Source organism: Chelonia mydas, chromosome 2 (genome assembly GCF_015237465.2).
Source record: "Chelonia mydas isolate rCheMyd1 chromosome 2, rCheMyd1.pri.v2, whole genome shotgun sequence".
Classification (NCBI taxonomy): Eukaryota; Metazoa; Chordata; order Testudines; family Cheloniidae; genus Chelonia; species Chelonia mydas.
This window is the reverse complement of record NC_057850.1, coordinates 10,443,521-10,467,688: the sequence shown is the minus strand read 5'-3', so window position 1 is coordinate 10,467,688 and position 24,168 is coordinate 10,443,521. Positions and strand designations below refer to the sequence as shown.

The 24,168-nt window shown below is 42.3% G+C and overlaps 1 protein-coding gene across 8 annotated transcripts in view; it reads right to left on the bottom strand.

The window, feature by feature from the left end:
- TRAPPC9 (trafficking protein particle complex subunit 9) overlaps positions 1-24,168 on the bottom strand; it is an 806,968-nt gene that overhangs the window by 714,570 nt on the left and 68,230 nt on the right. For all 8 annotated transcript variants that reach the window (XM_037891970.2, XM_043539048.1, XM_043539044.1 and 5 more), the window contains exons 10-11: positions 15,683-15,809; positions 8,655-8,800 (exon numbers count right to left, since the gene is read on the bottom strand). In XM_037891970.2, the coding sequence (XP_037747898.1) occupies positions 8,655-8,800; positions 15,683-15,809 (273 nt within the window). The remainder of the gene's footprint in view (positions 1-8,654; positions 8,801-15,682; positions 15,810-24,168) is intronic.

Below are 24,168 nucleotides of genomic sequence, written 5' to 3'. Positions count from 1 at the left end.
GATGAAATTCAATAAAAGACAAGTGCAAACTACTTCACTTGGGAAGGAAAAATCAAATGCACAACTACAAAATGGGAAATAACTGGCTAGATGGTAATAGCACTGAAAAGGATCTGGAACTTATAGTAGATCACAAATTAAATAAGTGAACAATGTGAAGCAGTTGCAAAAAAGGCTAATATTCTGGGGTATACTAACAGGAGAGCCAAATGTAAAATATGAGAGTTAATCGTCCCACTCTACTAGTCACTGGTGCTGTCTCAACCAGAGGACTGTGTCCAATTCTGGGTGTCACACTTTAGAAAATATGTGGACAAACTGGAGAAAGTCCAAAAGGAGAGCAACAAAAATTATACAAAATTTAGAAAACCTGACCTATGAGGAAAGGTTTAAAAACAGGGCATGTTTAGTCCTGAGAAAAGACAACTAAGAGGGGACCTGATAACAGTCTCCAAATAGATTAAGGGCGATTATAAACAGGATTGTGATCCATTTTTTCTCCATATCAGCTGAAGGCTTAATGTGCAGCAAGGGAGATTTATGTTAGATATTAGGAAAATTTTTCTAACTATAAGGAGTAGTTAAGCATTGGAATACGCTTCCAATGGGAGGTTGTGGAATCCCCATCATTGGATATTTTTAAGAACAGGTTGGACTAATACTATCAGGGATTGTCTGGGTTACTTGATCCTGGCTCAGTGCACACGGCTGGACTAGAGGACTTCCTAAGGTCCCTTCCAGCTCTACATTTCTACGATTCTATGATTCTGTGTGAATTATGGCATGGAATGAAGAAAAATCTATTGTTCGAATGAACAACAGTTTTTAAATCATCATCTCCTCCTTTTTCCAACCCCAAGGTTGGGACAAGGTTATAAGCAGATTCCATCCACATCTGTTTTGAGTCACCATTTGACCCTGTTGGGCGTTTGTCTATACGATTTTATATATTGCACATCTCAATGAAGGGATGCTAGCTCTGCCTATAATTATATCTTCAAGGTACAGAATTTATTTTGGGATTGTTATTTATACTGTATTAGCACCTAGAGGTCCCATTCAGGCAACAAGACCCTATTGTTCCAGGCACTATAAGCACCTGCCTCAAACAGTTTACAATCTTAGTATAAAACAAGATGCAAGTTAGATACAATACATCAGCCAAGGGAGGAGAAATAGATTTTAACAGTGGAACAATCCTGTTTAAAATGAAAAACAGCACAAAGTGCCTAACGACTAAGTATTTGATTTTAAAATACCTAGTACACTTGACAACAAGTGTTTCTAAGGCCTGGTCTACACTGCCACTTAAGTCATTGTAGGTTACATCACTCAGGGGTGAGAAAAAAAAAAAACACTCCCCTGAGGTAACTTACATCGACCTAACGCAACGTCTACACTGCACTATGTTGGCAGGATACGCTCTCCCACCAACTAAGCTACCAGCTTTTGGGGAGGCAGAGTACTGAAGTCGACAGAAGAGTGCTCTCCCATCAGTTTATCTTGTCTTCAGCAGACCCACTAAATCGATGAAGCAATTGCAGCAGCACCAATTTAGTGGGCCAATATAGACCAGCCCGAAGAGGTCTAATAGCTCATCATCTCTGAATCAACATACTTTGGATGCGATACAAATAATAATTTAGAACATGATGATGTGAACCACACCTTATTCCCTTTCAGGAATCAGAATCTCTTTCTTGAATTTAACTCAGGTATAGCAATGTGTAAATTTTAAAAAATGTAAACTGTTAATTCTTTCTTCTACAAACGGGAAGACTATTAAAAAACAACTGTTCTTCTGACTGTTTTTTAAGTTACTTCTTTTCAAACTAACAGTTGATATGCCAATAAATAAGAGTTTACTGCCTGTGATGAAATTCTACTTCCATTCTGGAACACAGATTTTGACCAGAATTATAAATTATACTCTCTGCCTCGTAAGTACCTGCCTACACTGATACAGGACACTAGGTCAGTACTTTTCTAGCAAGAATTATGCTGAACCCCAGTTCGTTCGAGAAGAGCTAACAAATGGTCAACAAAAATCCACTGTGGAGAGGGGTTAGGATCAGCTACATCTGTAGCAATATTTCATCTTCCCAAGTACAATGGGCACTCGTAGCATATGATTTTCCAACTCAGATTTTCATTATTTCTAAACTAAATTGGGGTTTGAACCTTATTGGGGGTCAGCAGTACTTGCTTTACCCTGCAATCCTTCCATGACAAAAACTCCTGTTGACTTCACCATAGTGTTCCTGTATAGTGCACATGCAGAACTTGTACCATTATTCTATGCCACGACTCAGAATAAGAATGAGTTATCAAAGAGCAAAAATTAAGCATCAGAAATATTTCAGTAAGCCACAGTCTGATCATTAAAAAACTAGGGAGTGACTGTCAGAGGTTCTGAATATGACTCTAATGGGGGCTACAACAAGTGCTGCAAGTACTCAGGATCTTTAACAATAAGGCCCATAACATTTAAGGGATTTTCAGAAGCGCCTAGGGAGAGTTAAAAGTAAATATCTCATTAAAAGTCTATGGGATTTGTGCTCCTAAATTAGACACTTTTGAAAATTCCTCCCAGAGCTGACAAATTGAAAAGTCTCTGCCAAATGGATAGTACATACAAAAAAAAAAGTATGTGCATAAAAACATATTATAATGCAAGCGCATTTTCATCTTGAGGCTATGTCAGAAGACTTGGCCTTGTTTTGTTGAAGACTTCTGCCTCCTGTCCTTGAACCATATGTTGACTTGCCTCCTCCCTAGTTCCCTCATTCTCTCACCCATTTCTAAAATAGCTTACTATTTTCTACCACTCCCAGAGTTCACTTCATACCTTTATCACTCCAATATCAGAAGTGTCTTTGAACATTTACAGAAATGTCATGGTTTCTCTGCAACTGATCCTCTGATTGCTACAGTACATAACACTTCTGTCATCACCCTTGCCTAGGTCACTGCTGTTTATCAGATCTTAGTGTCCAAATATCACACAATCATTTTTATTACAACCTATCGAATATAATCATCATTACTGATATTTACTTCTGATAGCATCCACAACATGCTAGGTGCATTACAAACAGGGAAGAGTACCTTGATTGGAGTGCCCCATTAAGCTAATTCAGAACTGTTCCCTATAGTAAATTTTTCAATTAAAAGAAAGAGGCTTTTATCATTTTGCTTCAAGAGATGCATGTACAAACGTTATTCACGTGTCTCTTGAAGGAGGCATATATGTAGCAGCAGCAGCACTTAGCGTACCTCCTCTCAGACAGATCCCAGGCAAACTCCCTCTGTTAGCCTCTCCACTGTTAGCTGCTCAGCTGGTTCGCAGCTGATTGGCTTTTTATAACAGTCAGGCCCACTCAAGGCACACCTGGAACAAAGCATTCACACTTTTCAAACAATCATGCACACGGTCAAACTGACAAACTGTCCCCGCAACAGACACTCAGATACTCACCAACACAGCCCCCCAATGCAGCACTTAGCGTACCTCCTCTCGGACAGATCCCAGGCAAACTCCCTCTGTTAGCCTCTCTGCTGTTCAGCTCTCAGCTGGTTCGCACTAAACTGGGAGGAGTGGTCGATACGCAGATGACACTAAACTGGGAGAAGTGGTAGATATGCTGGAGGAGAGGGATAGGATATAGAGGGACCCAGACAAATTAGAGGATTGGACCAAAAGAAATCTGATGAGGTTCAACAAGGACAAGTGCAGAGTCCTGCACTTAGGACAGAAGAATCCCATGCACCGCTACAGACTAGGGACCGAATGGCTAGGCAGCTGTTCTGCAGAAAAGGACCTGGGGTTACAATGGACGAGAAGCTGGATATGAGTCAACAGTGTGCCTTTGTTGCCAAGGAGGCCAATGGCATTTTGGGATGTATAAGTAAGGGCATTGCCAGCAGATTGAGGGACGTGATGGTTCCCCTCTATTTGACCTTGATGAGGGCTCATCAAGAGTACTGTGTCCAGTTTTGGGCCACACACTACAAGAAGGATGTGGAAAGAGAGTCCAGCGGAGGGCAACAAAAATGATTAGGGGACTGGAACACATGACTTATGAGGAGAGGCTGAGGGAACTGGGATTGTTTAGTCTGCGGAAGAGAAGAATGAGGGGGGATTTGATAGCTGCTTTCAACTACCTGAAAGGGGGTTCCAAAGAGGATGGATCTAGACTGTTCTCAGTGGCAGCAGATGACAGAACGAGGAGTAATCGTCTCAAGTTGCAGTGCAGGAGGTTCAGATTGGATATTGGGAAAAACTTTTTCACTAGGAGGGTGGTAAAGCACTGGAATGCATTACCTAGGGAGGTGGTGCAATCTCCTTCCCTTGAGGTTTTTAAGGTCAGGCTTGACGAAGCCCTGGCTGGGATGATTTAGTTGGGGATTGGTCCTGCTTTGAGCCAGGGGTTGGACTAGATGACCTCCTGAGGTCCCTTCCAACCCCGATATTCTATGATTCACCAACCCTGATAATCTATGATGTTCTATGAAGTTTATATTAATACCATCTAAATTCCTCCTTCTAGCGTAAATTCTCTATGCATTATTTTAGGTCTGACTCCAACTTCTTCTTATACAAAAAGATATGATAAAATTTTCCACAACACATTTCTAAACTGAAAGCAAGTTTCTGTAAACTAGCCACCATTTGTTTAATCTTGTATCATTCTGTTGATTTTCTGTAGAAGTCACTCCAACATAAAACAAGAACATTTTAAAGGAATTTATATATATTTCTGTCAAATATGGTTGCCCAAGTTTCTAAATGACAGACTAGCTGCAGCCCATGCAAATTTGTTGTTACCTCTTTCTTACTTACATAAGAAGTTACCCAAATTTGCAGTCCTGTTGATTGTTTTGGTTAAGAGCAGAAATTGACAGTCAGATATTTCTCTTATGCAATCCTGTTTACTTACAAAGAATGAACATAACATCCTGTTTCCCTGAACACAGCAGCAATTTGACAGCAGGAGACGATATCTTTGATCATAGTATCAAGTCCCTTTTCTAGGCAGTTAACGAAAGGCACACTCGTTTCTCCGGGTCATACCACGAGTGCTTTTATGGCCTTAGGCTTGTCTACACTACAGAGCCTTTGCCAGTATAGCAATGCCAGTAGAGCCCCTAAGTCGAGATGCAGCACAATCCAACAGGTAGTCTCCTGCCAGCCCAACTATCCACTTCCAGGAACATTAGCTAAGCCAACAAGCACTCTTGTCAGCACAGTTGCATCTACCCCAGGGTTTTGCCGTCAGGTAGAGGGTGTTGTTTTTTTTTCCACATGCCAAACAGACACAGCTATGCCAACAAAACTGTGTAGTGTAAACTAAACATTTGTCTTTTGCTTCCTGCCACTTCTCTCTCACTGTCTCTGGTCTTTTTCCTGCTTCTCTCTCTCACACCCCCTACCCATCAATGTATTTGCTATATATTAATCCCCAGAGAAACCTTGTGCCACATGGTTCAGCTTCTACTCTGGCCTTACCACGTGCTTGTGTTTTGGGTGCTGCTCCTACTGTTTCCGCTATCTCATTCCATTTATATTTAGACCCATCAAATTCAATGAGATTCAACCCAATCCATAACGCTATTTTAAATTTGGACTCTGCATTTTCTAATTTTAGCAGAAACTATTTTCCTTAGTAATACCATCTTAAAAGCAGAGGATCTGATTTAAAGGCAGCTAACTGTTAAAATAAATAAATAAATAAAAATTAACATCAAACCTGTCACATGGATAACTTCCTTACCTTTGCTCTTAGAAATTTTACAAGCTCTCTCTCTCCTATTAGGCGTACTGCCAGGCTTACAAAACAACAGTGCTGCCAAACATTATTTCGATTCACATTAATTTTTTCCTATTTCCTGAGCCCTGATCCTCAGGTGGTTTTATAAGAGAAACTTAGTTTGCAGGCAAATGCAGTCAAGGTACTGACACAATCTGCTCTCTTATGAGTTAAAAGGACCCCTCTGCACATGAAATATAGCATCTTTTTCAGAATTATGAGAAACATTTTAATTTGCTAAAATTTAATTGGAAATCTGATGTCACTGGGAAGAAGAGACAAACAAGGCAAAGTACAATCTGGTTTAAAAAACTACATCTTTAGTGACAATCTATACTATCAGTTGACAGTTCCCAAACTCTTGCAGAGGCTGTATCCTAAACCAAAAAAAACTAGCAAAAGAAATTAAGGTATATTAGTAACACTATTTAAAAGTGGTTTTATTCACACCTTTTAGAATAGCAAGCATATCTAAGGAAGGAGACAAGTTTACATGTTGGGCTTTTTCACATTCCTCTTAATAAGACCTGCAAAGTATATGTTTGGTTTTGTTTTTAATTGGGCTTGTTCTCTCATTTGAATATAAAGGTGGTCTGAAAGTTTGTCATAATTTATTTTATGATGTTTCTTTTTTACCTTAAAAAAATTAGGAATATCCATTCTGATCCTCTGCAGAGGACATCTTTTGGGTCATTAGAGGCTGTCTCCACACTACGATTGTGTTGCAAAAGTTAACTATTGCAGCTTCATAGGTAGTAGCAATGGTGGGAGCCCTAAAATCCAGCAGCCATTCAGCATGTGTACTCTGAACTCTCAGTCTTAACTGGTTCTTTACAATAGATATTCTTTGAAACACAGGAGTATGCGGTGTTGTAGCCATGTTGGTCCCAGGATATTAGAGACACAAGGCGGATGAGGTAATTTTTTTTGGACCAACTTCTGTTGGTGAGAGGGTCACGCTTTCAAGCTTACACAGCTTAAATGAAGAACCACTCTGTGTAAACTCAAAAACTTGTCTCTCTCACCAACGGAAGTTGATCCAATAAAAGGTATTACCTCGCCCACCTTATGTTGCTAATATTTGGGACCAACAGAGCTTCAACAACACTATATACAACGATAGAAGATGTTGAATTTTGCCATCGGAAAAGGAAACTCCACAACATGAAAAAAAAGGAAGCAAAAACAACAGCTACACCTACTCCCTAAGCAAATGCAAGAAACAAAACATCCTATGACAATCTGTACATATATGTTCACCTCTTTTAGAGGATTATGGTAAATCTTGTACAAAGTATGCTTTGTGCAATTTCATTTGAAAACTCGTGATTTGCTGATCATCATTCTCCTGGTAAAATATGCGTGACAACATTGTATGTAAAATTTTGGGACTCTACTATGAGATATTTCTGGAACATGTCCCAACATGTTCTGGAAATCAGTCGCAAACCAATTTCCCAGAGACAAAAGGCTAGCCAACGCCTCAGATGACGAGATTAAATGGACCATCATCTGATTAAGTGGCCACTCTTCGGCAGGACAGCGTGTGGGCAAAAAAAGCCTATATTTTGACAAACAAGTAGCTTAAGATTCTTGTCCACACAGCCTGTAATGTCTCCTGAACATCAGCTGGAGATGGTTCTTGTGCAAGAGAAATGGCTGTAAGAGCAGAGAGTAAATGCCTCAAATCATCTTTCCCTTTCTCTCTGCCAACATCATCAACAACACTTGAACAAGAAAGGAAGCAACACTGGACTGGGGGGAGATCCTGACTGAAGGATTCAGTCAGTAAGACTGTTGGAACTTGTGGTGAGAGAGACCTTTACTTTGAATTCACTTAGCTTGTTAAGTTAGGTATTAGCTGTGTTTTACCTTTTATTTCTCTCTTCTTTTTTTTTTTTCTTATTTCCAATTCTGACTTATGCCTCATTTCTTGTAATCAATCCAAATCTATCTTTTTGTAGTTAGTAAATCTCTTATTGTTTTAGCAAAACCAATGTATTTGGACTGAAGCATTTGGGAAACTCCATTTGAGATAACAGGATTTGTGCATATCATTTTCTATTAATGAGATACAGACTTGATATGAGTTTGCATTGTTCAGAAGGGTGCTGGGCAGTACAAGTCACACACATTTCTGGGAGAAAGTCCGGGATTTGGAATTTGCAGATGTTGCCCTGCAGTGTAATTCAAAGTGCCTGGCTATAGCACTCATACTATATAGCTGGGAGTGATTTACATGCAGGAGGCTGTGGGTGAGCAGACAAGGAGTGGTTGCTCTCACAGCAACACAGTGTAAAAGGCACCCCAGGTTGTAGAATTGAGGGGACGAACCTGTCCATCAGTCCAAATTGTATCCTGAGTAATGTCACACATCCCCAGAGGTCTCACTACCTATAACCCTCTGACCACTACATACAACTCCAAATATGTAGAAGAGAGACCTGACATTCTCTGTATAAACTTAAAAGCTTGTCTCTCTCACCAACAGAAGCTGGTCCAATAAAAGATATTACCTCACCCACCTCTCTCTCTAATATCCTGGGACAGACACAGCTACAACTACACTACATAAGAGTATTTGTGACATAATTCAAGATCTAAAACAGCTTTTTTATCTAATTCATTTCCCCTAACAAGATTATTAGGTTGAGTGCTTATTGATTTGCTTGAAAAATCACCTAAGGATAAGAAAATAAGTTGAAATCAGTTAACATTTCTTCTCCACTGAAAACTTTATCCCAAAGTATTATGCTTTTTTGAGTAATTCCTTAAATTCCTGATCTGTATATGGAGTCAAGGCATGAAGCAGCAGTCACAAGAAAGCTTGGACCATATTCTTACCTATTTTCTTACTTCGCTCTTCTCCACGATTGTGTGGAATAATTGGAGAGTATATGAAGGGACTTTTGGTTGACATATTCTGACCCAACAAACTTTTCATTTTCTGTGGCCGAAGACTGATGGGGAGATTCAAGAGTTTCACAGATCTGTTAAATAAAAATTTAAACAGCATTTTTAAACTCGTTATTTTTACTTTAAGGGAATTGTTTGCAAATACTGATTACTCCTTACATTTTTATAATGAATATGGTGTCTATAATGGGGGGAAAAAAGAAATAAAGTAAACCAAGGGTCTGAAGGAAAACCAAATAGCATTTCAGAGGCAAAACTGCAAACAAGTATAAAATTAGAAAAGTATAACGAGGAAAAGGTACCAAAGAAAAGATGTAGAGGATCATCATTTCTTTAAGAAAGTGACCCAGACAAAGATTAGTAAGTCCAGTAATTTAAAATGTATGAAATTTAGGTAGCTAAGCATTGATGATGGATTCTCTAAGCGCCACAAGCCAAGCCTCTGAAGGGTGAGTCTAAAGTTTTCAGCAATAAGCACTGAACAACGAGCAGCTTTGCTTGCAGTTAGCACAGAGTTTTTGGGCCCAGCTAGAACTTGGATAGAACTGCTATTGTGACAACTAGGGACTACAAATTTACCCTGATTATGTGCTCAACAGTAAAAGGTGAGTGAAAGTTCATAAGATGTCACAATAACCTATAACAAATGTTGATGGGAAAAGATGATCAATACTACCCCCCCCCCCCCCCCCCCCGCTCCTCCAACACACCTTTCAAGGCCCATGGGTCATACACATGCCTATTACAACATGTGGTATACCTCATCCAGTGCACTAAATGCCCAAATAACTATGTGGGTGAAACGAGACTATCACTACACTCTCAGATTAAGTCTCACAGGAAAAAAGAACAATCAAAAACAAACACCATATCACCAATGGACCAACAGTGTTCACTATCTGACCTCTCAGTCCTCATCCTCAAAGGAAACCTGCACAATAACTTTAAAAACAAGCTTGGGAGCTTAAATTCATAATTTTCCTAGACACTAAAAATTACAGAATTGAAGGAGACACTGGCTTTATGGTTTATTACAACAATCTGTAACCTACTAATGCCCTTTTTTATCCTATTGCTGTAGAGGTGTTAATGGGCCAGTTCACCTTGAATCGTCTCTTAGAATGTGTGTTAACTACTTACGCTAAACAATCTGTTGCATCTTGTATTTAGTTGTTACATTCTGGTATGTCTACTCATGCACCACCGTAGCGCTTCAGTGTAGACACTGAGATTCTCCCATTGGCGTAAGTAATCCACCTCCCTGAGAAGAGGTAGCTGGGTCAACAGAAGAATCCCTCTATCAACCTAGCATTGTCCACACCGGGGGTCAGGTCAGCATAGCTACGTCTCTCGGGGGTGTGGATTTTTCACTCCCCAAGAGACACAGATATGCCCATGTAAATTCCCAGTGTTGACCAGCCCAGTGAATACCTTTTCCAGAACTGAAGAAAAGCTCTCTAACTTGAAAGCTTGTCTCTTTCACCAATAGAAGAGAGTCCAATAAAAAAAACATTACCTCACCCACCTTGTCTCTAAAAAACAACACAGAAAGATTGAATTAGTTCAAACAAAAAGGCCTCCTGATATAACTTAAGGACTGCATTAAGATCATGCTTGGTAAACATGAAAAGCATGGAATCAAATCAGTCGATCAAAATTGTGGGTCAGGAACTAGGCCTATTGGCGGACAAAATAATGAGAGGACAGACTTTCTCCCAACACACTCTTTTGGAGTTCTTTAAAAGAAAATACTTTGAGGAAAAATTGGCAGAAGCAGCATGTCTGCCAACAACTACTGTAGCGAGCGTTATCATCATGCCCGCCATCTCTCACCATCCCTGGAACCCCTGGACCATCTTCATCCTACCAGACCAGGCCAGAGACATGGATCCAGATACCACCACCACCTCCACTGGTTCAGGCTAAATCTCAAACACCACCTGGCACGCAAAGCCACCTTCAGGACAAGTTGTGGCTTTGCTTTTTTCCCTTTTGGTGTAGATCCCTGGTGTCCCTGTCTCTCTCTTTCATTAGCAGCAGAGACTACCATGGAGCTCAGAGGAGGATGGTTATGAAAATGTTTGAATGCTTCCACCCTTTTTGCAGTGGGAAGCATGAAAATCAGGGCCTGCCATAAAGCCTTGACTGGCTCCAGAATAGCCTCATTAATAGGAAGAGCTACCCTAGAACAGAAGTCCCTCAACTGTGGGGTGCCCAGGGCCCCAGCTGCTGACTCCAGCCCCTGGCTGAAGCTCCGCTCCCACCCCCACCCCCAGCTGTGGCCCCAGCCTCAGTCCCCTTATCTCTGTCCTCAGATCCCCTCCCCCTTCCAGAGCTGTGATCCCGCTCCCAGCCCCGGCTCCAGAGGTGGGGGGGGGGATCTCTGCCCCAGATGTTAATGAACCTAGGCCTGCACACACCCAGCTCAGCAGTTATTAGACCAATTCTAGTAATGAATTCTTGATTGATAGCCAAAATACTGAAGCGGCCTAATTGCATTGTAAGCTCCCTGGAAGAAAACACCACCCATAGCCAAGAGTGATCATCTCCGATTGTCTAGAGAAAACCCTTGAGTCATCAGTTTACCCATAAACAAATCTAGTGTTCTCCCTTGAACCATTGTTGTTTCTCTACAAAAACCCCTACCTATGGCCAAGTGTTCTGATGCATGGACCCAAACTCTGCCTCAGTTCCACTGGGACTCCATCTCCTGACTGATCGTGCTGGGGGCTCTGCCTGTCTCCAGCACTCAAGACCCTGAGCTACCATCATCACCTGGGAACCCCGACAGTTCAAGCCACAGGGAGTGCGTGAGATCCCTCCCCCCTCTCTGTTTTCCTTTCTACCTCAGGTATTAACCTTTAATAATGTAACTGTCATGTTTGTTTAGCCCTCCCTGTGTAGTTATTAGTATTATTCAATAAATAACTTTTATGGTTAAGCTGGTTGCTTCTCTCTCTGAACTTCACTCTTGTGTTTTTAGCTTCCCCATTTACTCTGCAGCAACGCTTCTTTAACCTAAGCTAAAGATCCCTGTAGCGCCCAAAAATACTGTGGGGTTTGCTCATCAAGAGGGTTACTACCAGTACAATTGTAATATGGAAGTGGGAACAGGGACGTGCTGAACCTGTGGCATATAAGGGTGGCAGATGAAAGTACTGCTTAGCCCAGCCTATTGAGCCCAGGGGCATATAAGGGTGGCAGCTTGAAAGTGCTGCTTGACCCAGCCCATTGAGTACAGGGACATATAAGGGGGTCAGCTTCAGAGTGCTGAGTCACCCGATCCACTCAGACTTGCTCTGTTAGTGTGCGTGTGTGTGTTCATCTGATTCTGGGGCTGGAGAAACCCAGCCCTGGGGAATCTAGGTCCTGCAGTATAGCTCCATTGGGAGGGGACTTGCATAAGGGAGAAGTAGAGCTCCATATGAAAAAACACACGTGACACAAGAAGTACATTGATAGAATTACAGAAACAAGCCACCCCGAAGAGTAACCCTAATAAATGAGCATTCCCCAAAGTAACGGGCAAATTTGGAAATAGTTCTGCAGTACTGAAAGCTGCGTCAGCACTTCAGGGATCAGTCTAAACAGACAGACACATTCCTGCACTCTGAAGTCAGCAATCCTTCCTGGCTTAAGGACTGCACCTGGGAATGCCTCTGAGTGCACCTCAATGTCCTAGCCTTCAATCAGTGCTTTCACCTCAGATTTCAAAGACCCCAGTATCAAATCTTTAGAAGACTTACGTTATCTCTTCTTGAGCACCAGCAATAATTTGCTTCTTGACCCAGTCAGATTAGGGGAGCACTCCTAACAGATTCAGAACATGCTCGGTACCAGCTATGAGAAGGAAGGCCCCAATGGCAGGCAAAGTGCAGACTCCATAAGCAGATACTTGGATTTGGCTGGCCTGTCCTTCTTTGATCAGGGCTTGAACACCCCAACAAATGAGACATTTGTCACTCACATGCGCCTCCCCCAGACACTTAAGGTGGCTGGGGTGTGGGTCACTGACTGGCAGAGACTTGTTACATGAGTGACAAGACTTGAAGCCAAGAGAATGGGGCATGGATCCAATACCTGCACTGGTACCCAAACAGGAACCGGTGACCCCACTCTACAAAATATTAATCTGAACATACTCTTATATCTAAACTATGTACAAATACAGTAAACTAGACTAAAAACCAACACAACAGATACTACATACACTAAAGAGGGTAAGACTTGCACAGAATAGCAGCTCCAACAACTGACAATGGAAGTAGGAATGAGCTGAGAGGGACTGGCGGCGGTTCCACCCTTTCTACCTGCATGTAGTAGCACAAGGCAGCAGAGAGTGCTCACAGTACCTTGAAAGTGTACTACTGCGGGAGAAATTTCTGACTGTGGTACACAAGGCACACACTACCCCTACCGTAGAATGGACATGTGCAATCACTTGAAGAACCAGTCTGTAGGAGTAGTTACTGAGGGGAGAAAGACCTTGTCCTCTTTGCTGGAGTCTTTCCCTGCTTAGATCATTGCTTCCCATAATCCCTGGGTTTAAATGCTTTGACTCAATCCCCAGTATAGAAAGGAGAGGAACAGTGGACTCTTGGTACACCAAATAAGACTCATCAACTTTGACAATGTCTTTAAAGGATAAGATAAAAGCAAAGATCTGGGCCTTCAATTTAGGATTTGACATTTCGGAACAAATTCACTGGTGCTTCTTTAAGAGGTCAAGTAACTAAAGCTTCCCCTATGTGGATAAGTTCCACATTCCCTCCTAGTCCAGGCAATAAATTTAACACAAAGCAAGCAACTCTGAAGCAAAAGCCTGTCACCACAGGCTCTTCAAGTACTGTACATGTTGGTCAATAAGCAACATCTTGCTACTGCAAGATGCACTTCTTTAAAAATCTGAATGTTCGTCAAGATTGCCAATTTTGTTCTAATGCTAACCAAATGCTACTCAATAGTAAAGAAATCTAAATGCTATCCTGAATTCCTTACTCCACAACTACAATTTGGGAAGAAACAGGATAACAACTAAGGACTGTGATTCCATGACCATTTTGACAGGCAAGAAGAGAAGAACTGGGGACAGCTAAATGAAAGTGTTAATTTACTGATGCTTGGAACATTCAGATCTCCAGTCCAAGTTTGGGTCCTTCATAATGGTTTATAATTCAGTGTTTCCATTACTTGTGCGCCACAGTACGCCCTTCCGAGAATGGAGATCTGCAGAGGCAATTTAATGAGGAAAAAGGCTTGCTGTGTTTTTTCCTATACCAACAACCCTTGCTCAAAATAACTGTGTGTTTTACCTAAATGAACAAGTTCCCCTTGGGGCTCATTGATAAATAAGTTAAATTTAGTTAATCACTTATTTCAAGTATTAGAAAGGGTTTTGCAAATATATTTCCTAGGTTAATTTACATTCTTAAAAGTGGTATACTTGAAGCTTAGTTAATTAAAGGATTATGATTTCATAAAAGTGATATGTTTTATAAACAGGGATTTCTGAAGCCATCTTAAGTAAGAATTTCAGAAGACAAGAAACAGTTACATTCTAGAACACCAGGCTATCAAGTTTATGCTGACAAACAATTTATTCAAAGTAAGTAATTATTTTTCACATTATGCTGGAAAACTAGATATTTACATTATGGTAGAGCTAGAAGGCCACAACCAGAATGGGGACCAACTGCACTAGATGCTTTACAAACACAGTTGAACATGGCCCCTTGCCCTAGAAAACTTATTTGTTGAATCTTATCTTCAATTAGTAAGTGTAACAAATAATAGGATCGAAAGATGATGGTAACAGTAGTGAAATGGTTACATCAGGGGTAGGCAACCTATGGCACGCGTGCCAAAGGCAGCACGCGAGCTGATTTTCAATGGCACTCACGCTGCCCGGGTCCTGGCCACCAGTCCGGGGGGGGCTCTGCATTTTAATTTAATTTTAAATGAAGCTTCTTAAACATTTTAAAAACCTTATTTACTTTACATACAACAATAGTTTAGTTATATATTAAAGACTTATAGAAAGAGACCTTCTAAAAACAGTAAAATGTATTACTGGTACGCAAAATCTTAAATTAGATTGAATAAATAAAGACTCAGCACACCACTTCAGAAAGGTTGCCGACCCCTGGGTTGCATAAACCAACTATCTAGATTACAAAGTCTGTTTGTTTTTATTCTGTATCTCATTAATTTTCACTCCACAAACATTACTACTCTCTTTTCTTGGTACCAAAAGTCCTGCATATTGAAATTCACAGTGACACTCCACGCTGAACTGGAGTCTACTTTGAGCATTGTTCACAGTGGTATCTGACTGTATTTTTCTGGTAGGCATTTGCCTTCCCTGCTAAAGTTCTTTTTTGGAAAAAACAAAGATCTTCCTTTGCCTTCTTTTCCATTATTGCTCTCCGATGACATTTGCTCCCACTCCAGTACCTTATATGTCCCTATCTAAATTAGATGGCAAGTTACTTAATGAAAGGACTTTGAGTTATGTACCACATATGTAAATAATGTGGGCTAAGACATCTCAGGAGGCTTAACGGAGTTAGGAAACCTACTGTAAGTCAATAGGAGTTAGGTGTCTAACTCCCTTAAACCTCTGAAAATCCCATCTTAAAATACGTAACTTTTCTTGGGTCAATGGTTATTTTTAAAACTTTGATTTTCAGAAGATTCTGATATAATTTAAACACAAGGGAAAATTCTGCACCACTCAAAGAGTCTCATTTGGCTCAACCATTCTAAAGGAACAGAGTTTTTGCTTCTGTAATTTTATCTCAGAAATCCAAATTTAACACGTTTCAATGTCATTCTGGACAACCAATTATGCAGGTTGATAAGATCTGATGCCTATCTAGTCTAATTTTCAATACTACAAGACAAGTTTTAAATGTTAAATACAGACATTTGCAATGCACCATTTTATATAGTCTTACCTTACAATAGGCAGCTTAGTGAATGGCACAGGGGGTAACCTCAAACCTTCTGGAAGTGTGATGAACTCCATCGTGCCAGGACATTTTGATGTGTAGTTTTCTAAGCTTTGTGTTACATCTTTCTTTTCTAAAAGAGAATAAGATCTCAACTGAGTTGCAACACCAAGGGAAAACAGGTTGAGTTAACAATGAAGTTGCCTTAACTTATATTTTACTTGCTTTGGTGTTTATGTCAGACGCATGACCGTACTGTAATGCCATCAGTTTTATTTAATTTCCTTTGCTCTTTTAAAGCCATACATATACATTGGGCCCCACTGCATAGGCTAAAATGTGTCATGTTAACACACAACAGCAACTGCATTCTGACAAAGTCCTACTTAAACAAAAGTTTACAAAGTAAAAACCATACCAATAGTAATGCTTAGTAAAAATGATCAGTAGACTAATTAATTGCTTATTAGAGAAATTATACACTTTTTGCTGCACATATTTAATAGTTTTTCAAACTTCAATTTACGTGTAGTTTTCTCTGTACGTTTTCTCCTTTTTCAAAACAGCCAGAACAATTATTACAACTTACCTACTGATTCTATATATACAAAGGACTCAAGAACAGTTTATCTAATTTGTTCACATAATGATGCTCAGAGTCAACTATCACTATAGATAATCAGTCAATTACAATATCCACATAGAAAAAGAAAAAATAATTGATTTCAATGGTATTTTGTGTTAAAACTATAGCAAAATTTATTTTAAAAATTACATATGGTCCTAATTTGAAAACAGACAATGAGGACAAGTTTTGCTTCTGTTGTTTAATTAAAAAGGCATGAAAGCAGGTAACTTGAATATCAAGTCAATATTAATTGAAACAAACTTAAGTTATACAATTTGGATTACTTATTTTCATACAAAGCATATTATAACAATGATGGGTCACAAACACTTTGAAAGGTAGCTAACCATACCTGTTCAGTTATTTTGACACTTATGTATTACAGCCATTTCAAAACAAATTTTTGAGTGTTTGCAAACAACCATTTGGCTCACAATTAATTACCCGAACGCAGGATTCTGTGTTTCTCCTGTAACAGCAGATGCCATCAACAACACTGAAACAGTACAGAAAGCTGTATTCCCTATGTAACAGCTCTTGCATTAAAAACATAGAAAGAGGCCTGAAATCAGGTATTAGTGAACATGGTAGGAAAGGGATATGATTTTCCACTATTTTATTGTATAATGTACTGGCCCTTTTTTTTATTATTTTTTTTTATGAAACTCCACACATGTTCTATTAGTAATTTGGATCCTGAATTATCATTTTGTTTCTAAAACAGAAGAGGGAGAGACAGAGGTAAAAGGAAGGGAAAAGAAAAATGGTAGAAAAAATGCTGCCTTCTCATGAATCCATTCAGAGGTTGGAAGGCAAAAAAAGGAATACAAATTACCTAGATGCTGAACTATGAATACTGAAGATAATGTGCCAATCACTTAACACATAAGAAAATGAACTTTTTTCCTAAATGCATCTGGGAATATGAATAGAAAGAGGAAAGGGCAGAGAAGGAAAGGGTGTCAGACTTTGCTTAGTTTTCAAACTCTGTATAAAGATAGTCTGAGACGCATCACACAGAATTCTGAAAAAATATCTTCTATTTACTGCAGAAACAATTTCTATACAGTAACACCTCACTTAACATTGTAGTTACGTTCCTGAAAAATGCGACTAAGTGAAACGATGTTAAGCAAATCCAATTTCCCCATAAGAATTAATGTAAATGGGGGGCTTAGGTTCCAGGGAAGTTTTCTTCAACACACACACACGTATAAATTATAAACAAACAGTTTAATACTGGTACGCAAGGATGATTGTGAAGCTTGGTTGAGGTGATGAAGTCAGAGGGTCGGATATTTCCCAGGGAATGCCTTACTGCTAAATTATGAACTAGCAATTGGCTGAGCTCTCAAGGGTTAACTCATTGTTAATGTAGCCTCACACTCTACAAGGAAGCACTAATGGAGGGAGGGGAAACAGCATGGCAGAGACACACACCATGTGTGTGTTTGTGTGTGTGCGCGCGAGTGTGATGCACGTTACCCCTTTAAGTACACTGACCCCACTCTTAAGTACACTGCCTTGTTAAGTAGATCAGCAAGCTGAGACCGCAGCTGCTGCCAGGAAGCTCCCACCATCCTGAGCCCTCTCATGTGTGTCCCCTGCTCTATGGAAGATGGGGTAAGTGGGGTGCAGCAGCAGGGGGACACCCTGACATTAGCCCCCCTCTTGCTCCCCCTCCCCCCCGCACATCAAGCAGGAGGCTCGGGGAGCAGCTCCAAGGCAGAGGGCAGAAGCACCACATGGCTGTGGGGGGAGGGACAGCTGAATTGCTGGCAATTGATAGCCTGCTGGGTGGTTGTTGCACAGGGAACTTGGGGGAGCGGGGAACTGATAGGGGGGCTGCAGGACCACCCTGGTTCCAAGCCCCCACCAGCTAGCTGCAACAGGCTGCTCTTCCTGCAACCAGTGGACAAAGCAGGAGGCTGCCAAATGACATAAGGGAGCATTGCATAACTTTGAACAAGCACCCCTAATTGATCAGCAACGTAACAATGAAACAACATTAACCGGGACGACTTTAAGTGAGGAGTTACTGTATTTACTTTCTATTATGTGCATAAAACAGGACCTTTTACACTTAACCATGTATTTGTCCCTCCTGATTCTTCTATAGCTAAATCATCCGCTATTAAATTCCACAGAAATTTTTTGTGATGTCAAGCAAACAGGAACCCATCATCAGATATGGCGCAAACTACACATAATATTTTACATAAACATATTCATTTCCTTAACATATCCCAAGTAATTTATAAGAAAAGAATTACACAATATATTGAGATCAGTTCTACATAAAATTTTCTCCTAAGTTTCGCAAAGAAAGTTAACTGCTCATTAAGTTTTAGTCCACAGCAAAACAAAATTGTTTTTCATTGTTTTGAAGCCTAGCACCTAAAAAAAAAAAATTAGAATTAGTCCTATTTATACAACTTGAAATGAGTTTTGCATACATCTTCACCTTGCTATGCCTTTCCCCCAAATCCATTTAGAAAGTGAGGAGCACTAGTCAAACCCCAAATTACTGACTTGTCAAAATATTCTTTGTGCTGCAGTAACCCCTCGGAGATATAAATCAGGTAGGAAGACCCCACTGGGCTTGGCACTATACAAGGACCATTCTGTCTTGAAAAGTTTATAACACTCCCCTTGAATAAACCTATCCTGAAATCAGTACAACTAGTAGCTCACTCTTGTTGTGTGCAACCGCCCAAACCACCGCTTCGGCTCCATGCACTAGATGCACTCCTGTCCGGAATAGAGGAGCCTAAGACAGAGACCCTGCCATGAACAGCAAGGAGGAGGAGGAGAAGACACAGCAGAGGACTCCACCTATGATGTGATTTGTTTGAGACTCCGCGGCAGTCTAGCCAGTCCCATCAAGCAAGCATGGATGAGCCTGACGAAGAGAAAGGGAACTCAGATAAGAGTGGGCAGTTCACTTAACTGCAGTTCACTTAACCCTTCACTTAACGGTGCATTTTCAATTTAGCATAATGGCCAGCACCGCTAGGGTCCCTTTTTGACCAGGCATCCTCATTTAGCTGGCCTCTTTGTTCTACAAAAAACACAGTGACTATATAAAACCATCTGTAATGCTGAAGAATCATTCAGATCATTGATTATACTGGGAAACAACTGCTTTTGTGATGCTCATGTAACCTCCTGGGTTCCTATCTCAGTCAGAGGTTCTGACAAGTTAAAAAAAAAAAAAAAAAAGGAATAAGTGGCAGCAGGAAGCCTTTTGACCTCCAAGGCATGATGGGATTGGATCAGAGACTGCAAAAGGACAAAACATAAGTTCCATGATGTCTGACTTACCCTTTCCCTTTGCGAAAAGGGCAATGGAACTCATGCAGGGAGAAAAGGAAGAAAAGAAGTGCCAATCAGGATACTCTGAGGCCTTGTCTACACTGGCAAGTTTCTGCACAGTAAAGCAGCTTTCTGCGCTGTAATTCCCGAGGTGTACACACTGCCAAGCCACTTAGTGTGCAGAAACCGCGCAGTTGTAGTGTTGTAAAAACACCGCAATGAGAGGCGTAGAGCTTTCTGTGCCGGGGCTACAGCGCTGCGGTGCAGTGCCAGTGTCGACACCATGACGATTACAGCACTGTAATTGGCCTCCAGGAGGTGTCCCAAAATGCCTGTTCTCACCTCTCTGGTCACTGGTTTGAACTCTACTGCCCTGCCCTCAGGTGACCAATCATCATCCCCACCCATTTGAAAGTCCCCTTCCTGTTTGCTCGGTGATGCGTGCAGTGGTCTCGGCGCATCTTTCCAGGTGGCCATGCCTGCTCCATTCACCAGGCGATCGCCCACTTGGAGCAATCCCAAGCTGCTGGACCTCATTGGCATTTGGGGAGAGGAGGCTGTGCAGTCCCAGCTGCGCTCCAGCCATAGGAATTATACCACCTAAGGACAGATTTCACAATGCATTATAGAAAGCGGCCATGACCAGGACACATTGCAGTGTAGGGTAAAAGTGAAGGAGCTACGGAATGCCTACCACTAGGCACGGGAGGCGAACAGCCACTCCGGTGCTGTGCCCACAAAGAGCTGGACGCAATACTTGGTGGCGACCCCACCTCCACTGCAAAGACACCCTCTGGATACTTCGTTGGCTCGCGTGCCAGGAGACAACTCCAAGCCAGGAGTAGGAAATCTTGGACAAAGAGGGGGAGTGGGAACCAGAGACAGAGGATGAGTTGGAGGCCAGAGATGCATGCAGTCAGGAGCTCTTTTCTACCGCAGAGGAACCTAGCCAGTCACAGCAGTCGGATCTTGGCAAAGCGCAAACAGGAGAAGAGGCCCCTGATAAGTAGATCTGATTTTGGGAATTGCTGAAGCAAGTTGTTGGGAGCAGGAGGGTTGCAGAAAGCAGGCTTCTCTCCCATGGCATGCCTAGTCTGAGCAGCGGAACAGGCTCTTAATAGACTCCCTCACTTCACGGGAATCTCCCTCACAGAGCTCCAGGAAACTCTCGTGGAGATACTGGGCAATCTGCTGCCATAGGTTCCTCGACAGAGCTGCTTTGTTTCTTGCCCCATTAACAGTAACTTTCCCACGCCACTTTGCCATCACGGGGGGCACCATTGCTGCACACAGGCGAGCCGCATGGGGCCAGGGCAGAAGCAGCAGTCTTGAAGACGACCCTCCCTTGACTTCCTGCTCACCCTCAGCAGCGAGATATCTTCCATAATGATCACATCCTGTGGAAAAAAGAAAAGGAGTACTTGTGGCACCTTAGAGACTAACCAATTTATTTGAGCATAAGCTTTCGTGAGCTACAGCTCACTTCATCGGATGCATACTGTGGAAACTGCAGAAGACATTATATACACAGAGACGATGAAACAATACCTCCCACCCCACTCTCCTGCTGGTAATAGCTTATCCAAAGTGACCACTCTCCTTACAATGTGTATGAAAATCAAGGTGGGCCATTAAGCTATTACCAGAAGGAGAGTGAGTTTGTGTGTGTGGTTTTTGGAAGGGGAAGGCGGGGGGTGAGAAAACCTGGATTTGTGCTGGAAATGGCCCACCTTGATTATCATACACATTGTAAAGAGAGTGGTCACTTTGGATGGGCTATTACCAGCAGGAGAGTGAGTTTGGGGGGGGGGGGGGGGCGGAGGGTGAGAAAACCTGGGTTTGTGCTGGAAATGGCCCAACTTGATTATCATACACATTGTAAGGAGAGCGATCACTTTAGATAAGCTATTACCAGCAGGAGAGTGGGGTGGGAGGAGGTATTGTTTCATGGTCTCTGTGTATATAATGTCTTCTGCAGTTTCCACAGTATGCATCCGATGAAGTGAGCTGTAGCTCACGAAAGTTTATGCTCAAATAAATTGGTTAATCTCTAAGGTCCCACAAGTACTCCTTTTCTTTTTGCGAATACAGACTAACACGGCTGTTGCTCTGAATCCTGTGGAAAGTATGGGGACAGGAATGATTATCAAGCCGCCCCTACAGTGCTGGCTCTCCCCAAGAACCATGTGCCCAGTGTACAGCAGGGTCTGGGAAGACTGATTTACCCTGCCCTTGCAGCTACTCACCATTTTGTGGGTCTTGTGGCTCATGTGTGCTTGCCTGGGGTCAGCCAGTTAGTGACAGGTGTATGAATACTGGCTGTGTTTTAAAGCACTGAACCAGTGTTGTCTGTGTTGCAAATAAATACTGCTTCTGTACAATGTTGCATTTAAACTTCACAGAGATGACTTTGGGAGCCCAGCCTCCCTCTTTGTTATTGGCGGAGAAACTACAGAATTAGAAAGCAGCCAAGAAGAACTAAGGAGGACTTTCTCCATGAGGCTATGATGCACTCTGCCGCCGAGAAATAGAAACTGAAGGAGTGGCAGGAGAGCGAGAAGAGGGACTGAAAGGAGAACACGACACACCAGAAAGAAGCCACAGAGCAGCTCTTGAATGTTATGGAGTGCCAAGTGGACATGCTCCAGGTGATACTAGCTCTTCAAACCAAGCAGCTCTGTGCCTGCCCTCCCCTGCAGCTGCTGTCGCAAAACTCTTTCCCATGCATCCCCCACACACTGCCAACACATTTATCAACCTCCTGGCTCCCCTCTCTACCCACAGCATTGCATTCCACTCCTCCCTCCTCACAGTCCAGCACTGTGGACTCCCGCTACCCACTGCACTCAACACCCACCCCTCTGCAGTTTGGCCCTGCTGAAGTACAGCACCCACTGCACTGTACTCCAAAGGTGAAGGTTGGGTATGATCCCTGGACATATACAAATCTGAAGCTGTCCCGGGACCCCTCCTCTGGAGACCTTCCTTTCCTCCATCCCCCACCCTGCTGATGAATGTTTTCGTTTGACTCTCTCCTCCGACTGTTGTCTTTTACTAAAAGAATTGTGTTGGTTTGAAAGCAATCTTTATTCTATTAACTGAAAGCAAAAAGAGCATTGCAAAGCAACATCCAATAACGTTAAGCCCCCTTCTTGCATCATGTGCACCAATCACCTCCTAGCATGACAAGCACTGCAATCCCGAGCATAGCAACAAATATTAGTGGCTTTCAGCTTCAAATTGCTACCTCAAGGCATCCCTGATCCTTATGGCCCCGTGCTGTGCCCCTCTAATAGCCCTGGTCTCTGACTGTTCAAACTCAGCCTCCAGGCGCTGAGCCTCTGCGGTCCAGCCCTAAGTGAAGCTTTCACCCTTCCCTTCACAATTATGGCACATACAGCACACGTCTATAAGCATAGGAATATTGTCATCGATAAGGTCCAGCTTCCCATACAGGCATCGCCAGCAGGCCTTTAAATGGCCAAATGCACACTCAACAGCCGTTCTGCACTTGCTCAGCCTGTTAGAATCATAGAATATCAGGGTTGGAAGGGACCTCAGGAGGTCATCTAGTCCAACCCCCTGCTCAAAGCAGGACCAATCCCAATTTTTGCCCCTGATCCCTACATGGCCCCCTCAAGGATTGAACTCACAACCCTGGGTTTAGCAGGCCAATGCTCAAACCACTGAGCTATCCCTACCCCCTGTTGAACTGCTCCTTGCTGCTGTCAAATTGCCCCGTGTACAGCTTCATAAGCCACAGCATTAAGGGGTAGGCAGGGTCTCAGAGGATCACAATGGGCATTTCGACTTCCCCCACGGTGATCTTCTGGTCCAGGAAGAAAGACCCTGCTTGCAGCTTCTTGAACAGCCCAGTGCTCTGAAAGATGTGAGAGTCATGCACCTTTCCAGACCAGCCTGCGTTAATGTCTGAAATGCCCACAGTGATCCACAAGTGCTTGGAGAACCCACTGAGAAATACCCCTTGCGATTAATGTAGTCAGTAGCTCGGTGGTCTGGTGCCAGAATTGGAATGTGCATGCCATTTATCATCCCTCCACAGTTAAGGAAGCCATCCACAATGTCACACATATTGCCCAGAATCACGGTCTTTCGGAGCAGGATGCGATAAATGGTCCTGCACACTTCTATCAACGTGACTCCAAAGGTCAACTTTCCCACTCCGAACTGGTTAGCGACTGATCGGTAGCCGTCTGGAGTAGCTAGCTTCCACAGTGCAATCACCACGTGCTTCTCCAGCAACAGGCAGCTCTCATTCTTGTGTCCTTGCACCGCAGGGCTGGGGTGAGCTTATCACACAGTCCCATGAATGTGGTTTTCCTCATGTAAATGTTCTGCAGCCACTGCTCATCATCCCAGGCATGCATCAGGATAGATTCATAGATATTAAAGGTCAGAAGGGACCATTATGATCATCTAGTCTGACCTCCTGCACAATGCAGGCCACAGAATCTCATCCACCCATTCCTGCGATAAACTTCTCACCTATGTCTGAGCTACTGAAGTCCTCCAATTATGGTTTAAAGAC